This window comes from Trichoderma camerunense (assembly GCF_050948025.1).
Source record: "Trichoderma camerunense strain CBS 138272 chromosome Unknown V8C40scaffold_2, whole genome shotgun sequence".
In the NCBI taxonomy this organism is placed as follows: domain Eukaryota; kingdom Fungi; phylum Ascomycota; class Sordariomycetes; order Hypocreales; family Hypocreaceae; genus Trichoderma; species Trichoderma camerunense.
Genome location: NW_028145368.1, coordinates 2,454,204 through 2,480,406, shown reverse-complemented (window position 1 = coordinate 2,480,406; position 26,203 = coordinate 2,454,204). Strand labels below are relative to the sequence as shown.

Sequence of the window (26,203 nt, the reverse complement as noted above, 5' to 3'; positions counted from 1 at the left end):
TTCCATATGCAGACTAGCGCCATTGGGGACGGATAGCATTGTCTGCTAATACTGCATCAATCAATTACAACAAATGTCTATGCGAAAGATGAACATCGCATGTATACACAAAGATATTATCCGAACTATTCAATTGACTCGTTTTCTAACTATACTAATACATCACGTCATATCTGAAGCCGATCTTAGTATTCATAAAGAAGTGAAAAGGAGAAAGAAAAAAGGGATTCATGCATCGCAAAATGTTCCAAATTCCAAAGACGCCGCTCCATATCCTTCCCGATACCGGTTTATGTAACCTCATTGAATATTCGTACAAGGCAAATACTAAATCAAAAAGCTTCAAAATCCTCCTCGGCGTCTGGAACGCCCCGTGCCAATGTCAATCGTTGACATTTCCTGAATCAGGGCCATATCTTCCGCCCCTCCATTGGCGCCGCTCATGATGGGGAGTGGCACCTTGGCTGGAATAGGAGGTCCTTGATGACCGCCATTATACTGAGGCGTGTAGTTGTCGTTTGGGTAATCCCACGCGCCAGCGCGTGAACGAGTTGAACTATATTGGAAATTGCCTGGATTTGGAGCCGACGTTGTCGGTCCCATCGAATGACGGGTCTTCTTTTGCAGACGCTGTCGCCCACCTTGAGCCGGGGGAGGGGGGGCACGCGGACCTTCTGAGTAGCCGTAGGCGTTGGACGGCACCACCGCCTGCGAGGTTCTCGCCATGCTGATTCGGAGGGGTCTCCGGCCGCTCGGGGGCATCGGCTGCGCTCCAGACAAGGGCGGCCTGGTTCGAGACTGCGCGGGCTCTTGCGGAGAAGGTTTGGTCTCTGGCTCAGGAGCCCAAGACTCTTCAGGTAGATGGTCAGATGGGTCAATTTCTCGGCCATCGTGTGTCACAATCTTGGAAGGCGAATCTGGATCGAGCCCAGGGGAGCCATCCCTGGAAGACACTCCAGGGTTAAACGCTTCGTAGGAGTCTGGACTAAACGGAATGTCTGAGTGCCTCCTATTGTCCGAAGAACGAGGTGCAGGGCTGACCGACTTGCGCCGAATTCTATGCTGGGGATTAGGGGAAGCATCTCGGGGATTAGGGGAAGCATTTCGATATCCCTGCGCATGCGGGTCAGGTCCACCGCCATAGGTACCCGATCTTGGTCTGTCGTATGATTCGTAGGCCTGCGGCGAGGTGCCAAAGGCTGGCTCATGAGAAGGTGGTGGTGGCTCGCTCCTATGGCGGTCTCGAAGAGAGGTGCCTACAATTTGATTGTTGTGGTTATTGTATCGATCATAATGCCTTTCTTCGTATGCCCTGTCGGATATCTCTTGAACCATGTTGGGGTCTACTCCAGGAGCCAGGGACGGCGGCAACGCGGGGAGTCCGTAGCTCGGAGAACTCTGGATGTAGGTGGTCTCGTGCTCGCGCTGTTGATTAGGGCGCTGGCTTTGGCTGCTGTAAGAATACTGCGTCATCTGTCCTGGACTTTCAGTGTAATCTCTCGCCGACAGAGGGGAGACGGAATTTTGGTTCCTGGGCTGCTCCTGATATGTCGGATAAGCTCCCGGGGATTGGCTTAGAAAACCAGCAGACGCCCCTGGGGAATGACTGAGGCCATTCGACATGGGCATCTGGCCAGCGTCATACACAATCTCATCCAGCCCAGGGATACTTCGGCGAGGCCTGTTCCGCATGGAGCCTGGAGGCGATTCCGGGACGTCCTCTACGGTGGGTTGCATGGAACGATATTGGGCATCATAGGCATCGTAAGAGTTGTGCGGCTCATATGCAATGGCTTTCTGAATGGGGGGTTGAGCTGTTAGGCTCGGGTCATAGGGCCGGAACTGTGGGCGGCCAGGGTAGGTTGGTGTGGTGTTTCTATGAGCCTCATTCTTCAAAACATCAGATCTCATGGACGCAGGCGGAACAGCCCTCTGAGGCGATTCATTTCTCCGTTGCAGACCCTCTTGGCTAGTGCTATGCCGTGATCGATGGGCGGGTGGAGGAGGAGCCGCCTGTCGGGGGCCTCCGTGAGGAGAATACTGCGCAGCATCATCTGTGGGGTTCATATCATACGTTTCTCCTGCGAGCGAATAGCTGCTACCTCGAGGGTCATGCTGCTCATAGGAGGACGTCACAGGTATCTTTTGGCTATAGCCTCGCTCTCTCTCATACGAGTCCTGTCGTGTAGGACGTGGCTGGCGAGGCCCCCCAACACCACCAGAGCCATGGCCTTGGGCGCTAGGTGAGTGTGAAGAAAAGTAGTCTGCATGGCGGGATCGAGTGCTCCCCTGAGGCGGAGTGCCATACTCGGCAGTTTCGCCGAGAGAGTTGGTAGAGCCATACGGCGAGTGCGAAATGGGCTTGCCCTGAGGCCGAGAAGGTGATTGGTGATAGTCTGAGGGGGTCGCAGTGACCTCGCCGGTGACGGGATCGGTAGGTAGGGGACGCCTCTTGACCATTTCCTTGCGCTTAGGCGACGTATTCTCCAGCTCGCCGCCCATAGACTGTCTTGGTCTGGCAGCAGGCTTGTCGGGCTTGGGCCGGCTGTCGTAGAAGGTGATTTCGAGTCGGATTTCCCCCGCATACTTGCCGCGACAGGTCAGGGTCTGCCACACATCGTTCTGGCCGCCTCCAGGAATAATGATGCCCTTGAGGTCGATCCACGACTCTCCGATGAGATCTGTTTTCTTATCGTCGGTGAAGACGGAGACTTTGAGCTGATAGTAGTCGGCCGAGTCGTGCACCGTAAACCGGAGTTCTTGGTCCCTGCAGAAACACGGACGGCTCAGGTCAGTCGCGGCTCCCAAACTGTCTCACCACCAAGATGCAAGACGGGATAGGATGGAAAGTGGAACAACTTACCACTTGGGCGTCTGGCCGCCTCTGACATCTGTCGCCGTCTTCTTGGCTTCTTTTCCCAGTCTCGCAGCGCAATAAGGATCCTGCTTGCCAATGGTCTTGCGGTTGGGCAAGTTCTTCGCGCGATCGACAATAGCAACTAGAGTGCCGATGATGGGGCCGTCAACGCTCATGTCTGCAAAGAGGCCTGCCGTGTGCGGGCCGTTGATAGCAAAGGACTTGGATGCGGTGGACATGGCCATGGTAGGTTGGAAGAGGCTCGCAAGAGCGCTGCTTCGGGTGTTTTTGGAAGGCAAGAAATTGGAGGCTTCCATGATTCAAATTCTAAATCAATGTTATTTGTTTACATCGGCGGCACTCGAGGTATGTTAGCGGTATGGCGATCAGCGGCCCACGTAATTGGGCGCCACCATTAAGCTTTCAGAAGGCTGTGCCAGATAAGGGCCGCGATGACGACGGATCAAAACCTAACAATAAGTATAAGAGATGGATGAGGGAAATAAAAAAAAAAGGTTTGGCCGAGGTGGTTGCTCAGCATGCCCACGGCAATGCAGAGGTTAAAAAGAGAAGAGAAAAGAGGGTGTGTGCCGTAGCCGGAGAGATATGGATGGATACAGGCTCAGGTAGGTTGTTTTTTGGCGTCCCGCAGCAAAGGGAGCACGGATGCTGCGACAGCACCGCTTTGGCCGGAGCGCCAACTGCAAAATGCACCCGCCCTTCCAGGGAGCAGCAGCGACGGCTTTTCCAGCGGGCTCTTTCAGCGGCTACAGCGCTGTTGCGAGTGCTCAATGCAGCACAGTTGAGTTGAGGCTGCAGCGGTGCATCAATCTCCAGTGCTGCTTTGCACCACCTACACCTACAACTTACAGGGCAGCCCCCCGGACATCTACAGCCACGGCTGCGTCCATGTTTCAGGGCTGGTCCAGCAGATGCTGCACGTCTTGCTTGATACGGCCGTGGCGTCGAAGCGACTGCAGCAAGCCGCCCGCCCTTTGGGCTAAGGATCAAATCCACGATCATTGATCCCTTTGATGATGCCCTTTGGGTGGCTGGTTTCCAAAATCGAGGTGGCTGGAGAGGGCTACTGCAAGGGCCTCGCTGCTTCAACTGGCTGCGTCCAGCGGTCTAGTGGCCCGAGAGCTGTGCCTCCGCCCCGCCCGGCGTCTCATTTAGCAGGGGCGGTGCCCTGTCAACGGAGCCCGTGTGCTCAGCAACCATGGAGAGCTGGAACAAGAATCAAAGTCAGTTGTGCATCAATCAAATCAAATGACGATCGATCGGCACACGCAGTTCGGGCTCCCTGCATTGCTGGAGCGGAATGCACATGGCATTTGGATTGGACGTCTCACTACTGCCCACGCGCGTTTCTGCAGCGATTTCTTCAGCTATTAATTAATCTCCGTAGGCAGGATACATGTACATTGAGTCTGGTGTTGATGCCATGGATCCCCTCTCTTCTGTCTCGCCCGCTTTCTCTCTCTGTCTAACCTCCAACCTTACTTACCTACCTCCTCCATTCATCCAAAATACATGATTGATCCTTGTTCCTCCAAAGCCCAGCCCAGCAGCTGACGTCGCCCTGCCACCCATCAAACGTCGTCAAATATCCCGTCCCGCAGATGATGCCATCGAATCAGAAATCTCAGGGCCCGCGACATGTGGAATTGGTGCAGCATTTTTCTCCTAGCTGCGCATCTCAGGAGGCGTCAGCAGCGGGTACCGGCAGCCTCTTTGGAGCTCAACTTGATTTTTCAACCCCACATCCCTGCCATCTGTGTTCGTGCCCGATATTTGCTTTCCTGGATTGCGGATCTGGATATATTTTTCGTTACCTAAACGGAGACTCCCCGCGCGACGCATAATAGACGGTGTGCTCCGTATCATATATGATCAGAGTGCGGATGCTAAACTGGCGGTCACTGTGTCATTTACATTTGGCAGGCAAAGTGACGGATCTCTACTGTTTACAGTTTTGCTCTCCAAGTGGAAGATGCATCCCTCGATGAAATATCGGTGGGATGAACAGTAGGGAGGGTAGGTCAAGATTGTCACCTTTGCTCGTATAGATCAGTATTTCCGTCCACTACATGCACTGAGATACGCAAGTCGTGTATCGATTGCGCGGCCGATACGACAGCTAAAGCAATACGACGTTGAATCTGTCCATCCATTGAGGCTCAATTCCGACTACAACGTCATGCTACACGTGTGGAAGCGCCAATCAAGAAGCCAAGAAGCCAAGAATGCGTGTGGACGTAACAGAAACATGTCTAAGTTTATTCTCTTCATTAATTTTGTCTACCAGTCACAGCTCTTCGACAAGAGGTCGGCAAGTTGCTCAAGGTTCTTCTTGTCCGTCTCATCGAATCCGTTCAGGACGGCGCAGTCGACGTCAATGATGGCAACGACCTTGTCACCCACCACAATGGGCACCACAATCTCGCTCTGGCTCTCGCTGTCACACGCAATGTGGCCGGGAAACTTCTCCACGTCCTCGACTAGTTGCGTAGTCTTGGTGGCCGCAGCAGTGCCGCAGACACCCTTTCCGAACTTGATCGTTTGGCAGGCAACTTTGCCCTGGAACGGGCCCAAGATGAGCTGCTCACTGGCTGTGGGATCCAGCACATAGAATCCTAAACGAAGCAATAAGCATATATTCTTCGAGCCTCTCCCCATCTGTGTCCATCTCCAAGCACCATGGCTAGAGTTGAAGGTTGGATTGTCATTTACCTGCCCAGTTTACTTCGCTGCTCGGGGCAGAAAGGGACTTGTAGGCGTGCCAGAGCAGTGAAGCCGCGTTGGAGAGGTTGCTAGCCGCCTCATGTCAATACAAGTCATGTCATATGTGAGATGCTCAGATCACTTACCAAACCTGTCACCACCGGAGGAGCCGCATGTTAGCCTTGGAGCATGCACATAAGACGGTGAGGAAAGGAGATTGACGAACCCAGTTGCGCTGACCGTAAAAGAGCCCTTCGGCTTGAAGCAGCACCTGCTCATAGGCATCATCCTTGGTGATGCCCTCGGCAAAGTTGGACGCATCGGCGTGGACCTGCAGCTTTCAGGTGAGCATACCAGCCTCCCTTTCTCCATTCTCCTGGCTATCACCGGGGCCCTGAACGAACCATGGCTCCTTTTTCTTGGATTTTTTTGTTCTCCTTTACTTGGTACCCCTGGCGGCAGATAAGAACCTTCTTTTGTTCTTGGCGTCAATCAATCTCCTTTTAATCTCACAGATCGGCAACGGCGAGGCTTGTTTCGCGATTCAGAACATGAATGCTTTTCTCGAAGGATGTGGGAGAGCTTGGAGCCGGGTGATTAGTCACCGAAAACTCGAGATGGAACCCACCTCAGCAAGACCCGATATTGACGCCATCGGGGCTAGGTGGGGACTTTTCTTGTCTTGTTCCCGCTGAAGATGTTTTGTGCTGAGGAATCTCAAAAGATGACATGGGTTTTTTATCTTTACGCGGCTAAAGTAGATGTTGGAAGAGCAGACATAACGGGGATTTGTGTTATTACAGCACTAGGCACTATCGTAGGTGCAGGTATCCATTGATCTTATAGATCCGACAAGGCACGCAATCGCAACAGCTGACTGTATCTAGATGTAAGGCAGTTCAAGATTGGCTTGCATGCTAGGTACAGAGGATAAACAGGCCGAAACAAATCCAAGATCAATGCCAAGATCAATGCCAAGACTACAGGGTAATTCCATGCCAATCGTGAGCAGGACATGAAAGTAGAGCTAGAGCTGCAGTCCACCTCATGGATGATTTATTCTCTTCTTCTTTACGTTTAAAAAAAGAAAATAATTCTATCATGCTGCTCTCAAATTATCAGGGCATCTTAGTCCGTCACCGAGGCAAAATATTGGCCGTTGGACATTGACAGCACTTCTCCCCGCACGGACTCCAAATGAATTCCGGACGGGAGAGAAAGTGCCCGCGGAGTGCGAATTTCCTAGGTTGGTAAGATGCAGCAAAGGTTTTTTCTCTCTCTATTTCAACAATCCATACCAATAACTGTTCTCCAAACTGAATTGGCAATGCCCTCAATGACTTCAATGCGAATGTTAGTAACAACTCGGCCTCCCAACTGTTTGGCTAGCCTCAATCAGATCTACGCGACTAATGCTTTAGCAGTTGATGAGCACTGACATCATGGAACATTAAATAGACGACACATAGACTACTCGGACGCCTCCAGTCCAAAAACCTGGTTATAGGTATGGAAAGCTTCCACGCTGTTTGCTCCACGCAATTGGGCCCAATTTCGGCCGGTCATGATGCTAAAAAATCCATCTAGTCCTCTTTTTTTAATCTTAATTCCCTCCAGTCTAACGATATCGGCAAGAGGGCAGTTGCGCCAATGAGTTATCACATCACACAGCGATATGGCTTCACAGCCCACAGGAGGCTTCTCAGCCCTCAGCTTCTCGTCGCGCAGTCGCAAATCCTGCGCATCAGCCGAGCTGTGCATCAGTCAAGAGTCCTTCATAATGACAAGAATACCAGACTCGCCACCAAACGACCAGCATCCCTAAACGCAGCCAAGGCAGCCCTCAATCCTCCAGCTTCAACTCGGCCACCACCGCTACTACCCGTTGACCCCCAGCTTGCCAAGGAGTCTACTATCAAGTATTACTTCCAGCTCGGCAAATCTTATGCCAAGTTCTTCGCTCAAGGCGTCAAGGCCGTTGTCGCAAATGCCAGGCTGCTCAACGCCAAAGTCAAGAGCTTACCGCGTGGAGAGCGACCGTCATGGTTCAGGCCGCACTACATTCCCAACTCATTCTCTCGGGCGGACTGGGTACTGCTCTGGCGAACCAGACATGACCTTTTGCGGCTGCCAGCTTTTGCCTTGTTCTTCTTAATTTGCGGTGAATTCACACCCATTTTAGTCATCTTTGTGCCCGGCATACTACCGTACACATGCCGATTCCCAAAGGCACTGAACGAAGCCATTGAGAAAGCCGAGAGGCGGCGCGCAATTGCTTTTGACGAGCTGGAGAGCAAGCACCCCCAAGGCGTGCTCAGCCCCGGAGTCACAAAGGCCGTAGCACACCGGCACGTTCTCAGAGCTTTGGATCTCCCAGGTGCAATGTGGGATCGGCTAGGATTTACTCCTCCGGGAATGTGGAATATCAAGGGCAGACTGCGCTTGTCGTTCCTAGAAATTGATGACAAACGACTAATTGACGGCGGTGGTCCATCGGGTCTCGAAGTGGAGGAGCTGCGTATTGCCTGTTCTGATCGCGGCCTCAACATTCTGGGCAAGAGTGAGGCGGAGCTGAGGACCCGGCTTGGGGACTGGCTGCGATTGACCGCGGCCGAAGAGCTAGGAGAGCGAAGTCGACGGATGGCAACGCTGCTGCTGACAAGGTATGTGCCGCTTTTTTGCTTCTTCAAGTTGATCTCGGGAAAACCCCAACTGACATGTGACATGTGATGTATGCAGACCCGAGAACTGGCCACAGCAGCGCAACTTTGCGGTACCTGAGTGGGAGCTGTAAACTAGCGCTATGCCGAGATGATTTACATTGAGGGTGTTCGGATCGGTAATCACGGAAAAGGCTTAATAGATGTTTATATACAAGATATACATACGAATCGGGTCACGGGATAAACGGGATATCGAAGCCATAGTCTTGTTAATGGGGTATCAGCATTGTGTATAGCGCATGGGCGTTGAATGCATCCTTTTGCAGTGAATGATGCATGCTTTTTTTTCTCATTTCATGTACCTTAGTCAATAATGGGATTCTCAACTCCAATTCTCATCACACTGATCAACATCCTAGCTCCAAAACATAGCCGAATTCAAACCTTGATGAATCCTTTGCTCGGACTTTGAATCACCACGTGCAAGATCCGGGGTAGCCCCACGCGTAAGAATAACCGGAGAAGCGCATCAACCATGCTGTCCGTTCGCGTCCAAGCGGAGGTCGGAAAAAGCAAGACTGCAAGATGAATAAGTGCCAGTTACTAGAAAAATATAGATATAGTAGCAGTTACTAGAATAGCAGATACTTTAAGAATGGGTATACAATTTAACGTGTAGATGCTCGTAATCTTCTCAGTCTCGGTTTTTCAGTCCTCCGCTTGGCGTCACATAGAACGCCATATGTCATAATGCGCATTTCTCAACAAAATGCTGTTCAAAGCACTGAACAAGACCAACAGCTGCATCTCTTCGCTGGCCTGCTCGATTCAGCCTAGCCCCAGCAGCATGTATTGGGGTATTGGGGGAATCAAAAGCTAAAAGGCGAAAGCGCAATGGAGACGCTGAAGCTCTAGCGGCTGTTTCGGTGGTCAGGACGGATGATGTCAGCAAGAGTCTGAAGTTTGGCCGAGGCTCGCATCACATGCCCGATCCCTCCATTGAGCCCATCCCATCCATTCCGGCTATAATCGTCAGTATTAAACATCCGCCCTCTCTCTTTTACTCTACTCTCTCCAATCCAATTTAAAACTGTCGCATTAAACCGCCCTCCTTGCTTTTGCTCTCTTTGTTGTTCAATCGCAGCTACAACTTCTCGCCCACAATGTCTCTCAAGAACGGTAAGCAAAGCAAACAAACGTGGCCCGCCGGGGAAGCAGGACAAAATAAAAGAACAAAAGCTAACGCACGCGCGAGCGCAGACGCATTCCCTTCCTCCGAGGCCTTCGAGGCCATCAACGCCGCTCTCAGCAGCAGCGAAGCCGACCGCAAGGACGCCATCAAGAACGGCAAGGCCGTCTTCGCCTTCACCCTCAAGAACAAGGCCGGCGAGACGGCCAGCTGGCACATTGACCTCAAGGAGAAGGGCACAGTCGGCACTGGCGTCGGCGAGAACCCCACCGGTATGGGCTTGGTTTCTTCTCCTTCTTTTATTTCTTGAGAGCTTTTCCCCGTTTAGCTGACTGACTCTGTTTGAATTTCCAGTCACTCTGTCTCTCTCCGACGAGGACTTTGGCAAGCTCGTCACCGGCAAGGCCCAGGCCCAGCGTCTCTTCATGTCCGGCAAGCTCAAGGTCAAGGGCGACGTCATGAAGGCTACCAAGATGGAGCCCATCCTGAAGAAGGCCCAGACTAAGGCCAAGCTGTAAAAAGCGAGACCACGCACGCATTGGCAAGTTGGGTTGTTGAATATGGGAAAACAGGTGGAAACAAACCATTAAACGGCATTTTTTGTTTTTTATATGTATCATACCATCGCTGTTTACTACCACTGATGTTACTGTTGTTTCTTTGTTCCCCGGCCGCATAGAGTTCGGCTAGGGACGGTTGGTTATAGTGCCTTATGAATACTGGCATAGACGAGAATACCATATTCCGGCTGGACAAGTTTCCAGTCCGAAGTTCCTTTTTTTTTTACGAGTATTAAATCTACACTTGATGCAAGATGTGATCACCTGTGCCTACCCTCACTACTTATACAAGACCTGCAACCCTTCGAATAGCCTGTTTAGCTCCCTCACGAACCTCACGCACAATCTCACCTGCAGGCTGCGCTTTTGTCACCAATCCAATGCCCGCACCTCTAATATTGTTAAGCTTATTAGTAACAATGTCTCCCGAATTACAGTATATATCAAATCAAAGTCCAATAACCAAGGGGTAAGGAAAAGGGGGGAGACTCACGCCCAGGTGTTGATCAGCTTCTCACTCTCCTCGGGTGGGTGATCATCATGCAAGCTCCTCCAGCAATCGTAAAACGACGCCCCGGCAAGGAACTTTTCGTGAATGGGCCCGACAACTGCTCTTCCGTCATAGAGAGATCCCCAAAGGCCCGAGTTTGCAATCTGATCGTTGAATGGGGACTTGAGAGTTGACAGGGCGCCGTCAGTGGTGTCGAGGATGATCTTTTTGCGGAACTCGGGTACGAGACTCTCTTCGGCAACGGTGAACTGTACGCAAGGTCAGATTAGTTTCTCTTGGACTTTGTATGCATTGAAAGGAAGCGAATATCCTCGATATGGGTCGTGGGGAATACGAACTCTTGTGCCCAAAACGACACCATCAGCTTCTACGTCACTTGTTAGCAACCCTCACCACCAAGTATAGCTTCATCTTCAAGAAACCAGACTCACCGAGCGTCAACATCGCCGCCACGCCCTTGCCATCCGAAATACCACCCGCCGCAAACAGAACAACTTCACTATACCCCTTATCATCAACCAACTTCCTCGTCTCAGCCAACAATGGCACCACCCCCATCCCCCTTATAAACTGATGCCCCCCAGCATCCGTTCCCTGGCAAACAATCACATCCGCCCCATCCTTGATCGCCTCCTCCGCCGCCGTCACGTTGCCCACCTGGATAAACACCCTCGGCGCCGTCTCCAGCCCCTTGAGCAGCCGCACAATCTCCTTCTGCGGCCGGATGCTCTCGTGCGGCGCAAACAGCCACACCGCCGCGGGCTTGTGCTTCTGGATCACGGGCAGCGCCGTCGCGGCGAAGTTGCCGATGGAGTTGTGGCATGAGAGGAAGCCGCAGCCTATGCCGAGATGGCCCGAGGGCGTGGTTGCGGCGTCTCCTAGGAGTTGGCGGATCTTGGTGAGGTCGGCGTCTAGTTTGGTGACTTGGGGCGAGTTATCGCTGACGTCGGCGATGCAGCCCAGGAAGCCTTTTTTGTGATCATGATGTTAGTACTTTATGAATTATTTTAATGGATTTTTTTATTTGATATTTCTTAATCTTAATAATTCTCCGTATATACTTTGCATTTCTTCTTTGGGGTCATGGTTACGCGTAAAATGAAGCCGTCACATAGTCACATACCGAGTCCGCCCGCTCTGGCAACTTGAGCGGCAAGCTCCGCGCTGACGACGCCAGCCATGGGCGCATTAGCTATCACCGGGGATTCCACCCATGGAAACCACTGCTGAATCTTTGAAGTCGCCATGTTGGCAATATGCAAGAAGCAAGGAAGATGCTAAGGCTCAAGTATGTGATACAATGAGTTCAGTTGCTGGTAAAACTACATGTAGCTCATGAACATACTTGAGGACGGATAACACAAGCTTAAGTATAAGGTGGATGAGGAGGGGTAAGCGCTGTCCGGAGATGCTGTTTTTTGCTGATTGATAATAGCTAGTGGCTGCTTTAAACTTCGTCATCTTCCTAGGGCTTAGTACCATGGCAACATTGGAATTGTGTATGAGCTGGCAGTCCTACATTGGGATGCTGGTGGATTCAACGCCATAATAAAAGCAATGAAGCCCTATTCAATGACTAGTATCAACTATTAGTTGATGACTTGGGGATATTGATAGCTTCTAAACGATACGTCACGGGAGATTACTAAAACAATAGGTGAGATGTCAGCAAGCCGCCGAGTCATTATATTATGTGAGCCATCGCTCTTTTCGTTAACTTTTTTTGTTCTCTTCTCATTTCTAATCATGCCCTCTACTCTCTCTCCACCAATGAAGGAGGCTTGTTGTTCAGAATCTCATCAATCTCCTTCAAAATCTCTGGCGTCAACTGGTCCACGACGGCCAAGGCCTTGATGTTCTCGTACACCTGCGCAGGGCTGCTGGCACCTGTGATGGCAGAGCTGACTCTGTCGTTCTTGAGCACCCAGGCCAGGGCCAGAGCGGCCTGCTTAACACCCAGCCTATCGGCAATGGGCTCCAGCTTGTTGACCTTCTCGATGTATCCCTCCCAGACCTCCTTTCCGGTTCTCTTCCAGTAACCAGCGATGAAGGCAACCTGGGTCTGAGCGAACCGAGAGTCGTCGGGAATGCCGTTCTTGTACTTGCCGGACAAGATGCCCTGGTACAAGGGAGAGAAGATGGTGAGACCAAGGCCGTGCTCGCGGTACAGGAGCTCATAATCGCCCTCGACCTTTTGTCGGTTGAGCATGTGGTACGCAGGCTGCTCCATCAGGGGACCGATGAGGCCCAGCCTGTCGGCCACCCGCCATGCCTCTGCGATCTCGACCGCGGTCCACTCCGATGTACCCCAGTAAAAGGCCTTGCCGGAGTCGATGATGTGGTTGAAGGCACGGACAACCTCCTCCATGGGGGTCTTGCGGTCGGCACGGTGGGCGTAGATCAGGTCGACATACTCGAGATCGAGACGCTTCAGGGCAGCATTGACACCCTCGACGATGTGCTTTCGGGAGAGACCCAGGTTGTTAGCGGGGTTGTTGCCATAGGCTTGACCCCAGTAAATCTACAGGAAGACGAAAGAGACCAACGTTAGCGAAACTCAGATTCGTGACAGCAGATGCGAATTGCTATTATGAGGGGGGCTGCGCAGTACCTTGGTGGAGATGACCAAGTCGTTACGGTTCCAGCCGAACTTCTTGATGGCCTCTCCCATGACCTTCTCAGACTCGCCGCCAGCATAGGCCTCGGCGCAGTCAAAGAAGTTGACGCCGCAGTCGTAGGCAGCCTTCATGCAGGCATAGGTGCCCTCTGATAACCATCAGTCAGTATATATGTCACCTTGTCTTTCCTCGTCCCTCCTCGTTCCCGTCTCATTTATTGGAGTTACAGGCTGCCAATGCTCTTACGCACCTCGGTCGACGTGGCCACCGTATGTGAGCCATCCACCCAGAGAAATCGACGAGACCTGCAGACCTGAGCGTCCCAGGAATCGGTATGTCATGGGGGGAAGCCCCTCTGGCTTAGCTGTGGCAACCATTGTGTCTGAGTCGGGTGGGAATCTGGAGATGTTTGCTTCACAAAACAGTCCAAGAGGATCGATAGCAACCTCGGAGCAGCTGTCCTTTTATAAGTACCTCAACCCACCACAACTCCTCTGTCCCCTCCTCTCGGAGGGGTAATTTCGATTCCCATTTACAAACGTACAGCTCCCTCTCAAACAGGCGGGGCAACTTTTGTCCATGGCCATCAACCTCAAGCTAGCAAAGACGTAACGCCCCCACCGAGTGACGGGGAGAAGCCGTTGCAATACTCCGTACCAAGAGGTGAAATTTTGGGGCCCTTGTTGCTAAAGTGGAAATGGAAATAGCCGCGGCCGTTAGCACGACAAGTGTTTGCGTTTGGGCGGCTGTCCAATAACAACGATATATCCGGATTTCTAAGCACGAGGACGGGGAGAGTTGCAACGTTTATTTTGAAGGTTGTGGATCGAGCTAGCTGGGCTAAATGGCGAGGGGCTGAAGCAGATATCGGCACTAGGCATATCGTCATTGAGCATCGAGCGTAATGGATGGTATCAGCATAGCAATGCGGCGCAGACACCTTGATAGCTAGGAGAGGAAAAGTAAAGTCTCAGGGTAAGTGGCTTCAATAGTAGAGAGTCTGGTTTGATGCAGATGCCAGACTTCGTTACAGTGACGCCCGAATTATGACTCTCCAATTGCGTAATTCAACAACTATTGCGTGCAAATATAGATCTCATCGCCCAGTTGCAGGGTAGGCAACTAGCAACTCCACGAAAGCCACGTCGCCGTCTCCCCATCGCCAATAGGCCATCTTGAACGACAGCGCCGGTGATTTTTTCGGGCTTGGTTAAATTTCAAAGTCCTGATCGACCGTATCGCGGTAGTTCATTCTACCGATAGGCCGTTTGACTCACACGCCGACGATTTCAATAGCTCGTACGAAGTAAGCTGGGCAGACCTTGAAGCTTCGGGGAATCAAGGCCGATCTATCGCACAAGAGATGAGATAGCAAAGGCGCTGTGCCCCGAAAGCCCGCATTTTGGACGGACAGCTAGCCCCCAGAATTACCCCGAAAAAAAAGTTGCTGCTAATTCGGTTGTCGGTTCCGCGTATGTGGTATGGAGTAGTATGGAAGTAATATATACTGCATCCATTCCCGCGGCTTGTTGGATCACACTTCAATTGCGCCTTGCCGTGCTGTCACTGTTATGGCTTCAATGCTACGGCTCCCCGGCAATGCCTCTTTGAGATGAAGAATTGACATCTTCTTCGTACTTTTACAGCATACTGGAAGCTATCGGGCCGGCTCAGAACTCCTTACATTCGACACGAATCGACTACAAACAATTCGTGCCGAGTTCGAAGCTGATATTGAGAGGAATTCGAGGGGGCCCGCGCGTTGCCCGGCAATGAGGTGCCGCATTTTTCGAGCTTCCAATTCTACCTCCTCTCCGCAGCTCTGTGCCTACAAGTAGCAGCACTAAGACACTTACCGGCACCTACGTTTCCGCAACTGAGACCTTGCCATCTAGGCGATGAAGGGAGAGAAGGGAGAGAATAAGCCGTCAATGGATCCCATTGTTCATCGGCTAGAGACATGTACGAGTTGTAATACGGTGTTGTCAGCCGTGTTTGGCAGACGCATGCATTCGCGAGCCCCACGACGGTGCGACCGACCCAGCAGATGTGCTCAACTTGTCCTGCAAGGGCAGCAAGCACCTGAGCGTCACTCACATGTGCCGCTGCGTGTGACGAGGCTAGCGGTGCAGAGGAGAAAGTAGATGCAGCGCACTATTTGCTACGGCAGCCACTCATTGAGTGCCTCGTAGCTGACGGCGGGGATGAGGATTCGATTCAATGCAACGGCAAGCTGCACAAGTACGGAGCATATCAGCCAGTACAAGTACGTGCATTGGCTTCTGGCGTGGATATCCGTCCTCGTACACTAGCAAAGGGGCAATGGAGTAGCAGCCCATCTTGCGACAATAGTAGAGACGCAAACGATTGATTTGACGATGGAGCAGCTGTAATTGCTTTTTACTCCGTGCTCGACTCGACCCAACATCGAACACAGACGAAACCGGCGATGCCTCTTCCCAGATGCCAGTACCGCCAGTTAATAACGCAGAATGGATCTGTAATATTATCTGGAAGACGGTACCTATGCTGGTGCTAGTAAGGTAGCTGGAGCCGGAGTACCTGCTGTCGCCATTCCCGCTTTACCACGGCATTTTTCAGGTGGCAGCATTCCGTATCCGTACTGGCCTCCCCAAACATTTTCCTGGCCGGGGGATCCAAGGTGAGGATTGGATAGTAATTAGCAAATAAATTTGCTGGTAAGGGGGGGCTCGCAGAGCAAAGGGACCTGTCGTTAGCGATGAGGAAACTCGGGCAACGGCCACGGTACCATGAGTTCACCAGGGGGTCGTTATGAAAGAGCTCCGTATAGCGAAACGCATTGCTATCATTGCCGTGGAGACGATGGGGCGCTCGTCTGTTCGCTCCCCAGCGCGGCTAACGGAACTGGGACGCTGTTTCTGGGATCGGAGACGATTGTGCTCGAGCTTGGCCGTCTTTGAGCGTAGTACGGAGCAGTAATCGCAAGGTACAAGCGTGCACTTGGTACGAGGTGATCCACACGCCGGCGCGGTAGGTACATTGCCCGTACTCATAGAAGCAGCTATCGCGGCATGTCACCGGCGTCCAAGGTCGGCTCTTTGCATCTGAGGCCGTCGTGGACGTGGACGACATCGGAAATCCACGCTCTGGATGATGGATGCTGGAAGCACGTAGCAGGCAATGATTGGAGCTTGCGGGAATGCGAGGGCCAAGCGACAGCCCTTCTCGATCCGCCCATGCCAACACGCCAGGCTGCACTCGGCTGGTCGATGCCAAGCGCAACGACTCGGAACACCATCGGCGGTGCCCGTGGAGGGCCGGGCTGGCTGGTGTTTCTTATTACTGCTAGTGGTAATATTGACTTTGACGCGCATTGAGCTTTTCGGAAGCGAAATGGCTCAGTGGATGACGATGCCGATTCTGTTGCAGGACGCCGTACGGGTAGGTACCTGCTGGCGTAGGGCTTACCGCATTGGATTGGATGTGATCTAGAGATTGATGGTTTCCATTGATCTTGCTGCTCCATCAAAGTCAGCGCAAGAAAACAAACCGGCTGCACGTGTCCTGTGTCCGCAACGGTCGCATTGACGGATTCGCTCTTCATTCCGTCCATGTTCATGCCCAAGCCCAAGCACGAGCTCCCGTAAGGTTCTCCAGGTTCAATGGGGCGAGCACTACTCCAAGGTACGACACCACCTAGCACAGTATTACCCGACCGTAGGTTCTATTAGCTCTCCGTGCTAGGTAGCATTAGGTTTCAACCCAGGCCAGGCCAGTCCAGATTGCTCTTGGATCTGAGAAAAGCCGCTCATGCTGCTTTTTACCATACAAAATTACTCGTAGCACAGCACTTGGGCCTGTTCGTCTGAAGCCAGGCACCGAGTCGCGTGGGAGCCAAGGTTATAGCTTGCTCCATAGCTTCGTTTGCATTGTGGTAGAACTTCTGCGCGGCCGAATCCGTACAGGTACGAGAGCACAGGTACACTTTACTGCAGAGAGCCCTGCGCTTCCAACCCATCGCCTAGCTCGCGTCCCCGGTACGCGTCAAAACACCAAGGGAGGTATCTTTGCGCGGCGCGATAGGCTGGCAGATACTTGGGGCGCGAGTACCCTGGCGGTCCCAGGTACAGAAATCGCGCGACCCTGGGTGAGGATGCACTGGCGAACCTTGCAGCGTCCCATTTCCCATGGATTCTCCCTTTCCTTCCTGTTTCCTGCTCAACTCCTTTCCTCCGTGTACCTTTTGGGTCTGAGCATCATTCTTCACTCTTTCATCCAAATCTTTCCTTTCTCCGAAGTCTCGCCGCCCCGTTGATAGGCATTGCAGTTGATTGAAACTTTGAGCAGAATAGAGTGGCAACAAGCTACCAGCCCCGGGTGAGTCCTACTTTGCTGCTACTGCAGATGCTAACCGCCGAGTGCCTGGATTGAAAAGGGTCTGGTCGGGTGCAAGCCAACTTTCAACATAACCTCCCGGCCTAAGAAGCGCGGCTGCCGGCGAGTGTGGGCTTGTGGCGCGGTGTCGCCGCTCTGGCTGGCTGTTCTCGTGCTCAGCGCATTGGAGGGCCAACTGTAGGCGCTGGCTCTGGCTGCTCCAGTGGACAAGTTTTTTGTGCAAGGCGCTGGATGCACCGCTAGCGCCTCGGCCAGGCTAGTGGACCGCCCGCCACTCAGCGCTCGTCGCATGCCTCTAGGATGCCTCTAGGCCACACGGGACAACCCCCAGGTTGGCTTGACCGCCCGGACCCCCAGCGCAGCCCCTGCCCAACCCCTGCCCGCCTCAGCAGACTTTGCCTCGCCCCAAAATGAGCACCCCAGCAATTGTCCACTCGCTCCTTCGTCCTTTTCTGCACTCTGTCGTTCAATCCTCTCCATCCAGCCCGCTTGCATTGCCATCATCACCACCATCGCCATCGCCATCGCCTCCAAACCAGCATCACGCCGGAATGCTTAGTTCACATCGTCGCTGACTGCTTGTATCTTTTTGGCCCTTCTCACAGACCTCCGGCCCTCTGATTCTCCGGACTACCCCTGTCCAGGGGCTGCTTCGTTGCTCCCGAGCCTCGTCTGCTCGCCGCCCCGACCGTTCGTCCGACCGGAAGTAGTCGACGATCCTTCTTTTCGCCCTCTATCCTCCATCGTCTCGAGCCTCTTTCGACATCTCGACGTCGCTCTTCCACCGCAACCATGGCTTCCTCGTCGTCAAACGTCGTCGGCGTCCACTACCGGGTCGGCAAGAAAATTGGAGAGGGTTCCTTTGGAGTCATCTTTGAGGGAACCAATCTGTTGAACAACCAGCAAGTTGCCATCAAATTTGTGAGTAGCCAAAACCTGCGTGTCTGCGTATAGCAGCGTCCACATGCAAAGACAAGTCACTCGCGTCTTGTTCACCTTTGTCGTGTCGACTCTCAATTTTTCCCCCTTAGTTAATACTGACATTGCCGCCTCGCAGGAACCTCGGAAGAGTGATGCACCACAGCTTCGGGATGAGTACCGCACGTATAAGATTCTCGTTGGTTGCCGTAAGCCACATCCATTCATTTCCACCAACCCCAACGATACGAAAGCTTGATGCTAACGCGGCGCGCTTTTTTTTCTAGCCGGCATTCCCAATGTCTACTACTTCGGACAGGAGGGTCTGCACAACATCCTTGTCATCGACCTGCTTGGACCTTCGCTCGAGGACCTTTTCGACCACTGCGGACGTCGGTTCACCATCAAGACCGTCGTCATGGTTGCCAAACAGATGCTTTCCCGAGTCCAGACGATTCACGAAAAGAACCTCATCTACCGTGATATCAAGCCCGACAACTTTTTGATCGGACGGCCAGGAACCAAGGCATCCAACGTCATCCACGTGGTCGACTTCGGTATGGCCAAGCAATACCGAGACCCCAAGACCAAGCAGCACATCCCCTACCGCGAGAGGAAATCGCTGTCCGGCACTGCCCGTTACATGAGTATCAACACGCATCTTGGCCGCGAACAGTCTCGACGAGATGACCTGGAGGCTCTTGGCCACGTTTTCATGTACTTCCTGCGTGGCGGTCTCCCCTGGCAGGGCCTCAAGGCTGCTACTAACAAGCAAAAATATGAAAAGATTGGTGAGAAGAAGCAGACCACTGCCATCAAGGATCTCTGCGAGGGCTTCCCCGAGGAGTTCAACAAGTACCTGACGTACGTCCGAAACCTTGGTTTTGAGGATACCCCCGACTACGATTACCTTCGAGAGCTCTTCACCCAGGCCTTGAAGAACGCCGGCGACGTCGAGGATGGCGAGTACGACTGGATGAAGATTAGCAAGGATTCGGGAAAGGGGTGGGACTCGATGAAGAATCATGGCGCCGCATACTTGCACAACCCAAACGCGCGCCCCGGTCCTTCTCAAATGGAGCTGCACAGTGGTCATCGTCCTGGGAATACCAGCTCTCAACAGCAGGCTCAGAATCTCACTGTCGGCCGTTTAAACGCCGCGCAGCCCCCTCCTCCTTCGCCGATCAAGCAGATGGGGAGCAAGAGAGATCGACCAAACGCCCCCGGCGCACTGCCAGCCCAGCGGATGAGTGGAACAGGTCTTCGCGAAATGGGTACCCCCACTGGCTCAACTCAGGCCCAGTTCCAGAACAGCACCCAGAACCTCCCCCAGCCGGTAACGGGCCAGCAGGGCCCCATGACGGCAGCAGGCCAGCCTAGTGCGCGACCCGCCGAGGCCCAGCAGCCCAGCGGATTCCAGAAGTTCATGAAGACCATTTGCTGTGGCTAAAGCGGGCGTTGTTTGTTTTTTTGCGAGTTTTTCGGGATTTATTTAGTACCATGCATGGCTGGCGACATTGTACCCCGACAAATTATGTCGACGCCCCTCTTAATTCTACTGGAGAGATTGATTCCTTGAAGCAAACAGAAAAAAAACCAAACCTGCTGGTGAGACGGACATTTTGTTCTTTGCATCCAGACGACTGCGGCTCAAGCCAAATACTAGATGGCAGAAGAGAGCTGCAGGGCCTGGACCAGAGGAAGGCGATGGACCGTTCAAGGCGAAAGACACCCCCGGCTTGGAAACAGAATAGCGAATCGATTTACTCCATACCTTCACCACATCCATGTCATACCACCTACCTACCACTCAATAGAAGAACCGCGGCATTGATGGGAGCGCGTGTCCATTACGACCAACCGAGGAGGAGTTGCGAGAGAGAAAAAAACGACAGACGGATACTGGTCTTGATTTTTTGGTTGGACCTTTTTTCTTTTTCTTTTTTTCTTTTTTTCCATATTATTATTTCCTTTTTTCTTTTTCTTATGTCTGACATTCCATTACGACACCATACTACACCACTTTCGATGTGCAGCGCAGCAAGGCGCAGGATGGTCACGAAGGGCAGCATTGGGTCTGGTCCAGGTGTGCTTTTCTTTTTACTCTATTTGCGCCGTCTATATAATAAGTCTTGCGAATCATGGAGTGGCGGAGAATGAAATAGAAGCAAGGAAAGGGGGGCGAGTGACGAGCTGGGCATGGGTGTGTATAGAGAGACGAGGTCGAGGTAGTAGCAGCATTTCGCGTGTGACAGTTCAGAAATTGGCGAGCTTTGTACGGAGAGAGAAGATGTCTTTTGAGAGTTTGGGATCCGTCATTAGGTAGGGAGTTATTCATCGGTATACCTTGTAATGGAATTAGGATTGTCCAAAAAGTGTGTGAGGATGCAGCAAAACTTGGTAAACTTATTAAAAAAAATCAAGTGGAACAATTACTATATCGAACATTTTTCTTTTCTTTCAATTTGCCGTAACTACGCTACGCATCATACATTAAGTAAATGGACAGACCTCACCCTTTCACCGTACATCTGATATGTACTTTGATCGAGGGGGTTTTGAGACGTGGAACGGAACGACAGGCTGTTTATCGTATTTCGTGTATTTTTCTTTTCTTGAATCCCACCATGTTGTTTTTGATAAAGAGTTATCCCTCCCCCCAAAAGGCCACCTTCCTACCCCAAGCTCTATTTGTCGGTTCTAGTTTGTATCCTTCTCAAGTAAGCTTTTGCTTGATGAAGAATGAGCGTAGATGTGAGAGTTGCCATGCGCAGGTAGCGCCGAGGACGACGAGTTGGATGATGATCCAGCGGACGACGCGGGCGTTGGTAGATTCGGACTGGTCTCTGAACTCGGCTTCTCGTTCCTGGAAGTTGTGTAAGCATCTAGCCTGGCATGAAGTGCACTGAGAGGGGACTTACTCTTTGGAAAACCTGTTCCCTGCGAATGTCGTTCAACCTGGCATTGAGGTCCTTGACGCGGGTGGTGATGTCCTGCAGCTTCTCCTTGTCGTCGCTCTCGATCTGGTTGGTCTCGCCAATGACCATGTCGAGGCGCAGCTTGATGCCGCCGTTGTAGTTTGCCATGGAGAGCCAACCGGGCCGGCCGCTGCTGGACGAGGGCATGAAGCAGATCTTGTGGTCGCCCGCGTCGGCGGCGGAGAAGGTGAAGCGGCCGGAGGAGGTGCCTCGCTGGGAGACGACACGGTGGTTGTTGTCGAAGATTTCCTGTCCATTTTTTGCTGCGTTTAGCTAGGTTGTTCTCTGTAATAGCAATTGATATATAAGGGGGGATGTTTGTGTGTGTTTACATACATCGACGGTGATGTAGATGGTGATGCCTTGGTGTTCCTGCCACTGCTGCGCCCCGTCGTCCCACTCCGAGGCAGAGTAGTGGCCCACGACTAGAGTGTCCTTGGGAAGCTCTTCGTAGAAGCACTTGGGGGTGCCGCCGTCGATGAAGAAGTACAGAGCTTGCGCCGCAGCCACAAAGGTGGCCAGAGAGAAGAGGGACCTCATCTTTGTTGTGTTGTTTCGTTGAGGGGGAGCTGGCTGCAGTGGTGATGTGTTATAAACCGGGGGCGGGTAGAAGCTGTCTTTTGCACCGAATCTCCGCGATGGAAATGCAATGGTAAAATAGCACAATACCAGCAATTGACGCCCGTTTTCGCCTGGTTGTGGAAGGAAAAAAAGACGGCGCAATTGGCGGTTGAGCGTCTGTCTCCCTTTGGTTCAACTTGAACTTCGTCCCTCCTTCGGCGAAGCTGCCACGTTCAGAAAATCCAGGGGTCTGCACCAGCACCGGCGCGGGTCACGTGCACTCGACCGGCTGCCCAAACGCGCTTTTCCAGACTTTCAAGCTTGCTGCAAACCATCAGCCTTGCACGATTATTCAAGCTCGTCTGGATGATTTCTTATTTCTTCGATAATCGCTGCATCTGCATCCGACTGCGACTTATCGCTCTTAATTAAACCGACCGATAAAGCATCCACTTTCGATCGAAACTGTTTATTTGCTCGCGGGCTTAGAGAGAAACAAAGCGATGACGGCATAAATCCTTTCCTCCAAACTTTCTCTCTACAAAAAACTGCCGATAATCTCTACCACAATGACATCCTCCGACGTCCGCGACGTGCTCAACCTCCCCGATGGCGCGGCCGGCGGCCCTCGTCCCTCCAAAAAGGCAAAAATCACCGCCCCGCGCCCCAATCTCAAGGGCCTCGCGCGCGAGGTGCACAATCTGGGCGGCGACAACCCCATCGCCATTGTTCCGGAGGTCACGCAGTTCAAGAAGCGCCGGTTCGTTAGTCGTAAGCCGGCCGCACGATGGGAGCTGCGACAGTTTGCGAATTCTGGAAGGAAAGATGAAAGCCTGGTCTTGAGACACTGGAGGAGGGTCGAAGAAGGGAAGCAGTCTTCTTCGGCGGCAGGAGAGGATAATGTGCCGGAGACAGAGGATGTTGAAGATTCCCTGTACGCAAAGTACAATGTTCAGGTCTCTGTGCCTCAGTACAATGAGGACCAGTATCATCAAGTCTTGGAGAATCCCGATTGGACCAAGGAAGAGACAGATTACTTGATGGAGTTGGTACGAGACTTTGATATCAGATGGCCCCTTATATGGGATCGCTACGAATGGAGCCCGCCGGCTACGAATGGAGAGGCCGACGCCGATGGTGATGAGAGTAAGGCTATCGTGCCAGCTACGCGGTCTCGGTCGATGGAGGACCTCAAGGCGAGATATTACGAAGTGGCATCCAGAATGATGGCCGTCCAGAAACCAGTCCAATACATGACACAGCCCGAGTTTGCGCTGCATGAGTTGATGGCGCACTTCAACCCCCAACAGGAGAAGCTGCGCAAGGATTTCGCCCTGAATTCCTTTGGGAGGTCCCGCGAAGAGGCTCGCGAGGAAGAATCGCTACTACTGGAGATTAAACGAATCTTGGCTCGAAGTGATAGGTTCAACGAAGAACGGAGAGAGTTGTACAACCGCCTGGACTATCCCCACGCAGAGCAAGATATCAACACTTTCAAGTCATCGGCTGGCTTACAGACATTGCTACAAAACTTGATGACCGCCGACAAGTCTAAGAAACGAAAGTCCATTATGGGTGCTGAAGTGCCCACGCCCTCAGGCCAGCCCACGCCGCAGCAGGCGGCTCCAGAGAATGGAAGACGTGATAGTGCTGCTGCTTCTTCCGGACCACGGGAGTCGGGAGCGTCAACGGCGGCGTCCTCTGCACACAAGAAATCACAGTCTCAATCACAGCAACAAATCCAACAGCAACAGGCTCAACAACAGCAGCAGCAACAGCAATCGCAACAGCAACAGCTGCAAGAGCGCAAGAAACTTACCGAGCACGAGGAAATTATCTACGGTGTCACGCATCATGATCGCCTAGGCTCTGGTCCTACATTCCGGACAGAAAAGATTAACAAGCTGTTTTCTCACAAGTCCAACCAGCAGCAGTTGCGCATCACCAACACCCTCAACGAACTGGATGTTCCTGCCAAGCTGGCTATGCCTACAGCGGCGACAACGCATGCGTTCGAACAGCTCTTGGCATCTGTGAATAGCCTTCTCGATGCTCGCAAGATTACAGACAAGATTGACGCAGAGATTAAGCTTGAACTCGCCAAGAAGGCAGAGCGAGAGAAGGCTCTGGGTAATCAAGATGGTGAAAAATCTGCGGACGCTGATGACGATGATGAGGATGCGAAAGACGAGTCGGCGGAGGCCGAGGAGCCCTCCAAAGACAATGATGAAGACGGCGCTGCGGCTCAAGCAGAGGATGATGAAAAGGAGCAAGATGAGGACGCAGCACCCTCTGACGAAGCAACCGCCCAGCCATCCGTGGAACAGGACGATGACAACGCGGACGAAGGGAAAGACGGCGGTGTTACCACGCGCAAGCGAAGCGCTAGTGTGTTGAGCTCTGTGAGCGACAAGAGTCTCAAGAGGCAGAAGAAATGATGATGATGATGATGATACTGAGTACCTCTCGTGTACCGGTACTTTGCCCTACGCGCCCATTCCCAACATCTTGTTCCATCAAAATGAAAAATGACAGGGAGATGACCCTGTTCGTGGGGATGAATAGAGATAGCAAACCTGCAGAACTAAGGAAGCGAGATCATCTTAGATTGTGGCGCCTCAAAGCCGGACAAACGCTCTACGTAGCGCGGCATGGAATCGTTATCTGCAAGATATTAGCTGCTACCGATGTGATGACATGGTTATTCACAGCGCTTGTGCAAGATGAAAGATGGAGCCATGAAACAAACGACTACTGTCAGAGTTCAATGAGTCCAAGCGCTTCTGCTTAAGAAACGAGTTCTTACGGGGTGCCCCCCTCCTTCGGCTTCAACGAAACTAAAGAAGCGCCATGGTCGCAGAGCCAGTCGTGAAATATGGGGGGAGCATGCAGGTTCCCCAACGTATGGTGACGTATTAGCGGGCGCGTGCTCATCAGGGGAAGAAGCCATTCGCAACGGCGTATAAGCAAGAAGCGGAATAAACAAGGGAGCGGGGGTTCCGCATGAAACAGCATTATTCTCCAGAGCACATGTACATAGGATACGGGGGTTGATTGGGGGAAAATGGGAATGAGTGGCTAGAAAAGAGCTCAAGGGGGAGACAAGAGCGTCGTTGACGGGTTCATGAATGATGTCTCATTAAAGCTCATGCTACTTTTAGACACCTGCATTGAGGCTACATCTTAATATAGCAACAACATCTCTAAAAATAACACATCCCCCTGATCTCGCGTGGAAAAAAAAGATCGAGATGGCTATATCTGGGTTCATAAACTAGCATCTGGAGGGGGTTCAAGGGGGGAAACAAGGGAAGATGGAGGGGCGTGTACTGTAGGTACCTAGGTATGATGCATCAAGAATCACGGCGGTACCACGAGCACGGAATGGGGAATTCAGGAACCATGAGTCCAGTCAGGGGGATTGCTCGCGATGCATGATCAAGGTGGGACTTTGTTTGGCGGCAAAAACAGAAATAGAAGCGGATGAAGGAACCGCTACTGGTATATGCCGAGTAGTTTCTCCTCAACATGGGGAGAGGTGGAGAAGGAAGACATGCCCGGCGTCTCCATGACGCCAAATAGTTCATGGGATGGGCGGGTAAGGAGCAAACCATGATGGTCGTTGGTGTTGTTGTTGGCGGGAAGGGGAGTGATGGTAATTGGGAGGGGCGGCAACATGCAAGGTCCCAAGGAACGATGCCTTGCATGAGCATGGGCGATAAAAATAGCAAAAGAGAATGTTACCCTCTTTCTTCCTTCTGCAGCTTGAAACGACGGGGGGATGAAAAAATATTGAAGATTGGAAGCGCTGAAGGAGAAAAGAATCGTTCTAGAAGAAGCTGCCGGTCCTATTCGCGAGCGCTTAGGATTAGCTGAGCGGCTATTTCGAGGGCAGCCATTGGTCAAGACGGGTGTGGGGGTGGAGAGAGGAGAGAGGAAATATACATAAATAGATTTTGGAGCTTGAGTTGAGCATTAGTTGATTTTTCATGTAGTTGCCATACCAAGGGAAAAAGGATATTTGGTCCGATGAACCTTGTCGACTGGTGCTATTTTTGGGCCATAAAACTGTCTGGATGCTTGTTGCTGCGTGGGAGAGAGGATGAGAAACGGTGAGATGACGTGCTGATTGGCGGTGGATTTGATTGACGTTGATGTGCGTGCACGGGGCATCTTGAATATGTGCTTATTGCAGGTGGGTGGTTAGTCATCGAAAAAGACTTCATTGGCAAGTAATACGGAAATAG

General features: G+C 52.3%; 13 protein-coding genes across 13 annotated transcripts; 7 read left to right on the top strand and 6 right to left on the bottom strand.

Annotated features, from left to right (window-relative positions):
• Positions 1-116: 116 nt before the first annotated feature.
• Positions 117-3,441, bottom strand: V8C40DRAFT_233898 (uncharacterized protein). The gene is made up of 2 exons (XM_083213476.1): positions 2,864-3,441; positions 117-2,767 (listed from the first exon to the last, which is right to left on the bottom strand). The coding sequence occupies exons 1-2, from the start codon at positions 3,172-3,174 to the stop codon at positions 343-345; spliced, it is 2,736 nt and encodes a 911-aa protein (XP_083078237.1). The 5' UTR covers positions 3,175-3,441; the 3' UTR covers positions 117-342.
• Positions 3,442-5,008: 1,567 nt separating this feature from the next.
• On the bottom strand, positions 5,009-6,159 carry V8C40DRAFT_233894 (L-methionine (R)-S-oxide reductase). Its single transcript, XM_083213475.1, has 4 exons — positions 5,986-6,159; positions 5,808-5,912; positions 5,591-5,678; positions 5,009-5,493 (listed from the first exon to the last, which is right to left on the bottom strand). The coding sequence occupies exons 1-4, from the start codon at positions 5,986-5,988 to the stop codon at positions 5,159-5,161; spliced, it is 531 nt and encodes a 176-aa protein (XP_083078236.1). The 5' UTR covers positions 5,989-6,159; the 3' UTR covers positions 5,009-5,158.
• Positions 6,160-6,635: 476 nt separating this feature from the next.
• Positions 6,636-8,661, top strand: V8C40DRAFT_233891 (uncharacterized protein). Its single transcript, XM_083213474.1, has 4 exons — positions 6,636-6,934; positions 7,040-7,088; positions 7,169-8,244; positions 8,321-8,661. The coding sequence occupies exons 3-4, from the start codon at positions 7,232-7,234 to the stop codon at positions 8,373-8,375; spliced, it is 1,068 nt and encodes a 355-aa protein (XP_083078235.1). The 5' UTR covers positions 6,636-6,934; positions 7,040-7,088; positions 7,169-7,231; the 3' UTR covers positions 8,376-8,661.
• A 594-nt stretch (positions 8,662-9,255) lies between these two features.
• Positions 9,256-10,222, top strand: V8C40DRAFT_233888 (SCP2 sterol-binding domain-containing protein). Its single transcript, XM_083213473.1, has 3 exons — positions 9,256-9,423; positions 9,505-9,705; positions 9,788-10,222. The coding sequence occupies exons 1-3, from the start codon at positions 9,408-9,410 to the stop codon at positions 9,949-9,951; spliced, it is 381 nt and encodes a 126-aa protein (XP_083078234.1). The 5' UTR covers positions 9,256-9,407; the 3' UTR covers positions 9,952-10,222.
• A 54-nt stretch (positions 10,223-10,276) lies between these two features.
• V8C40DRAFT_261868 (2-nitropropane dioxygenase) lies at positions 10,277-11,751 on the bottom strand (the record flags this gene model as incomplete). The annotated part of the gene is made up of 5 exons (XM_083219307.1): positions 10,277-10,385; positions 10,487-10,752; positions 10,843-10,871; positions 10,936-11,472; positions 11,628-11,751. The coding sequence occupies 5 exons, from the start codon at positions 11,749-11,751 to the stop codon at positions 10,277-10,279; spliced, it is 1,065 nt and encodes a 354-aa protein (XP_083078233.1).
• A 411-nt stretch (positions 11,752-12,162) lies between these two features.
• Positions 12,163-13,536, bottom strand: V8C40DRAFT_233883 (NADP-dependent oxidoreductase domain-containing protein). The gene is made up of 3 exons (XM_083213472.1): positions 13,373-13,536; positions 13,116-13,270; positions 12,163-13,025 (listed from the first exon to the last, which is right to left on the bottom strand). Exons 1-3 carry the CDS (start codon positions 13,497-13,499, stop codon positions 12,258-12,260), a joined length of 1,050 nt encoding a protein of 349 aa, XP_083078232.1. The 5' UTR covers positions 13,500-13,536; the 3' UTR covers positions 12,163-12,257.
• A 1,147-nt stretch (positions 13,537-14,683) lies between these two features.
• Positions 14,684-15,543, top strand: V8C40DRAFT_233878 (uncharacterized protein). The gene has a single exon (XM_083213471.1). The coding sequence runs from the start codon at positions 15,021-15,023 to the stop codon at positions 15,264-15,266; it is 246 nt and encodes an 81-aa protein (XP_083078231.1). The 5' UTR covers positions 14,684-15,020; the 3' UTR covers positions 15,267-15,543.
• Positions 15,544-15,802: 259 nt separating this feature from the next.
• V8C40DRAFT_102774 (uncharacterized protein) lies at positions 15,803-16,255 on the bottom strand. Its single transcript, XM_083210685.1, has one exon. It carries the CDS (start codon positions 16,155-16,157, stop codon positions 15,900-15,902), a length of 258 nt encoding a protein of 85 aa, XP_083078230.1. The 5' UTR covers positions 16,158-16,255; the 3' UTR covers positions 15,803-15,899.
• A 921-nt stretch (positions 16,256-17,176) lies between these two features.
• On the top strand, positions 17,177-17,532 carry V8C40DRAFT_233876 (uncharacterized protein). The gene has a single exon (XM_083213470.1). It carries the CDS (start codon positions 17,258-17,260, stop codon positions 17,417-17,419), a length of 162 nt encoding a protein of 53 aa, XP_083078229.1. The 5' UTR covers positions 17,177-17,257; the 3' UTR covers positions 17,420-17,532.
• Positions 17,533-18,158: 626 nt separating this feature from the next.
• V8C40DRAFT_102722 (kinase-like domain-containing protein) lies at positions 18,159-20,067 on the top strand. The gene is made up of 3 exons (XM_083210684.1): positions 18,159-18,420; positions 18,557-18,626; positions 18,705-20,067. Exons 1-3 carry the CDS (start codon positions 18,292-18,294, stop codon positions 19,865-19,867), a joined length of 1,362 nt encoding a protein of 453 aa, XP_083078228.1. The 5' UTR covers positions 18,159-18,291; the 3' UTR covers positions 19,868-20,067.
• V8C40DRAFT_102698 (uncharacterized protein) lies at positions 19,716-20,748 on the top strand. Its single transcript, XM_083210683.1, has one exon. It carries the CDS (start codon positions 19,918-19,920, stop codon positions 20,575-20,577), a length of 660 nt encoding a protein of 219 aa, XP_083078227.1. The 5' UTR covers positions 19,716-19,917; the 3' UTR covers positions 20,578-20,748.
• Positions 20,749-20,826: 78 nt separating this feature from the next.
• On the bottom strand, positions 20,827-22,152 carry V8C40DRAFT_233872 (emp24/gp25L/p24 family/GOLD-domain-containing protein). Its single transcript, XM_083213469.1, has 3 exons — positions 21,732-22,152; positions 21,339-21,644; positions 20,827-21,283 (listed from the first exon to the last, which is right to left on the bottom strand). Exons 1-3 carry the CDS (start codon positions 21,933-21,935, stop codon positions 21,134-21,136), a joined length of 660 nt encoding a protein of 219 aa, XP_083078226.1. The 5' UTR covers positions 21,936-22,152; the 3' UTR covers positions 20,827-21,133.
• A 141-nt stretch (positions 22,153-22,293) lies between these two features.
• V8C40DRAFT_102685 (SANT/Myb-like DNA-binding domain-containing protein) lies at positions 22,294-24,576 on the top strand. Its single transcript, XM_083210682.1, has one exon. The coding sequence runs from the start codon at positions 22,526-22,528 to the stop codon at positions 24,392-24,394; it is 1,869 nt and encodes a 622-aa protein (XP_083078225.1). The 5' UTR covers positions 22,294-22,525; the 3' UTR covers positions 24,395-24,576.
• Positions 24,577-26,203: the final 1,627 nt, after the last annotated feature.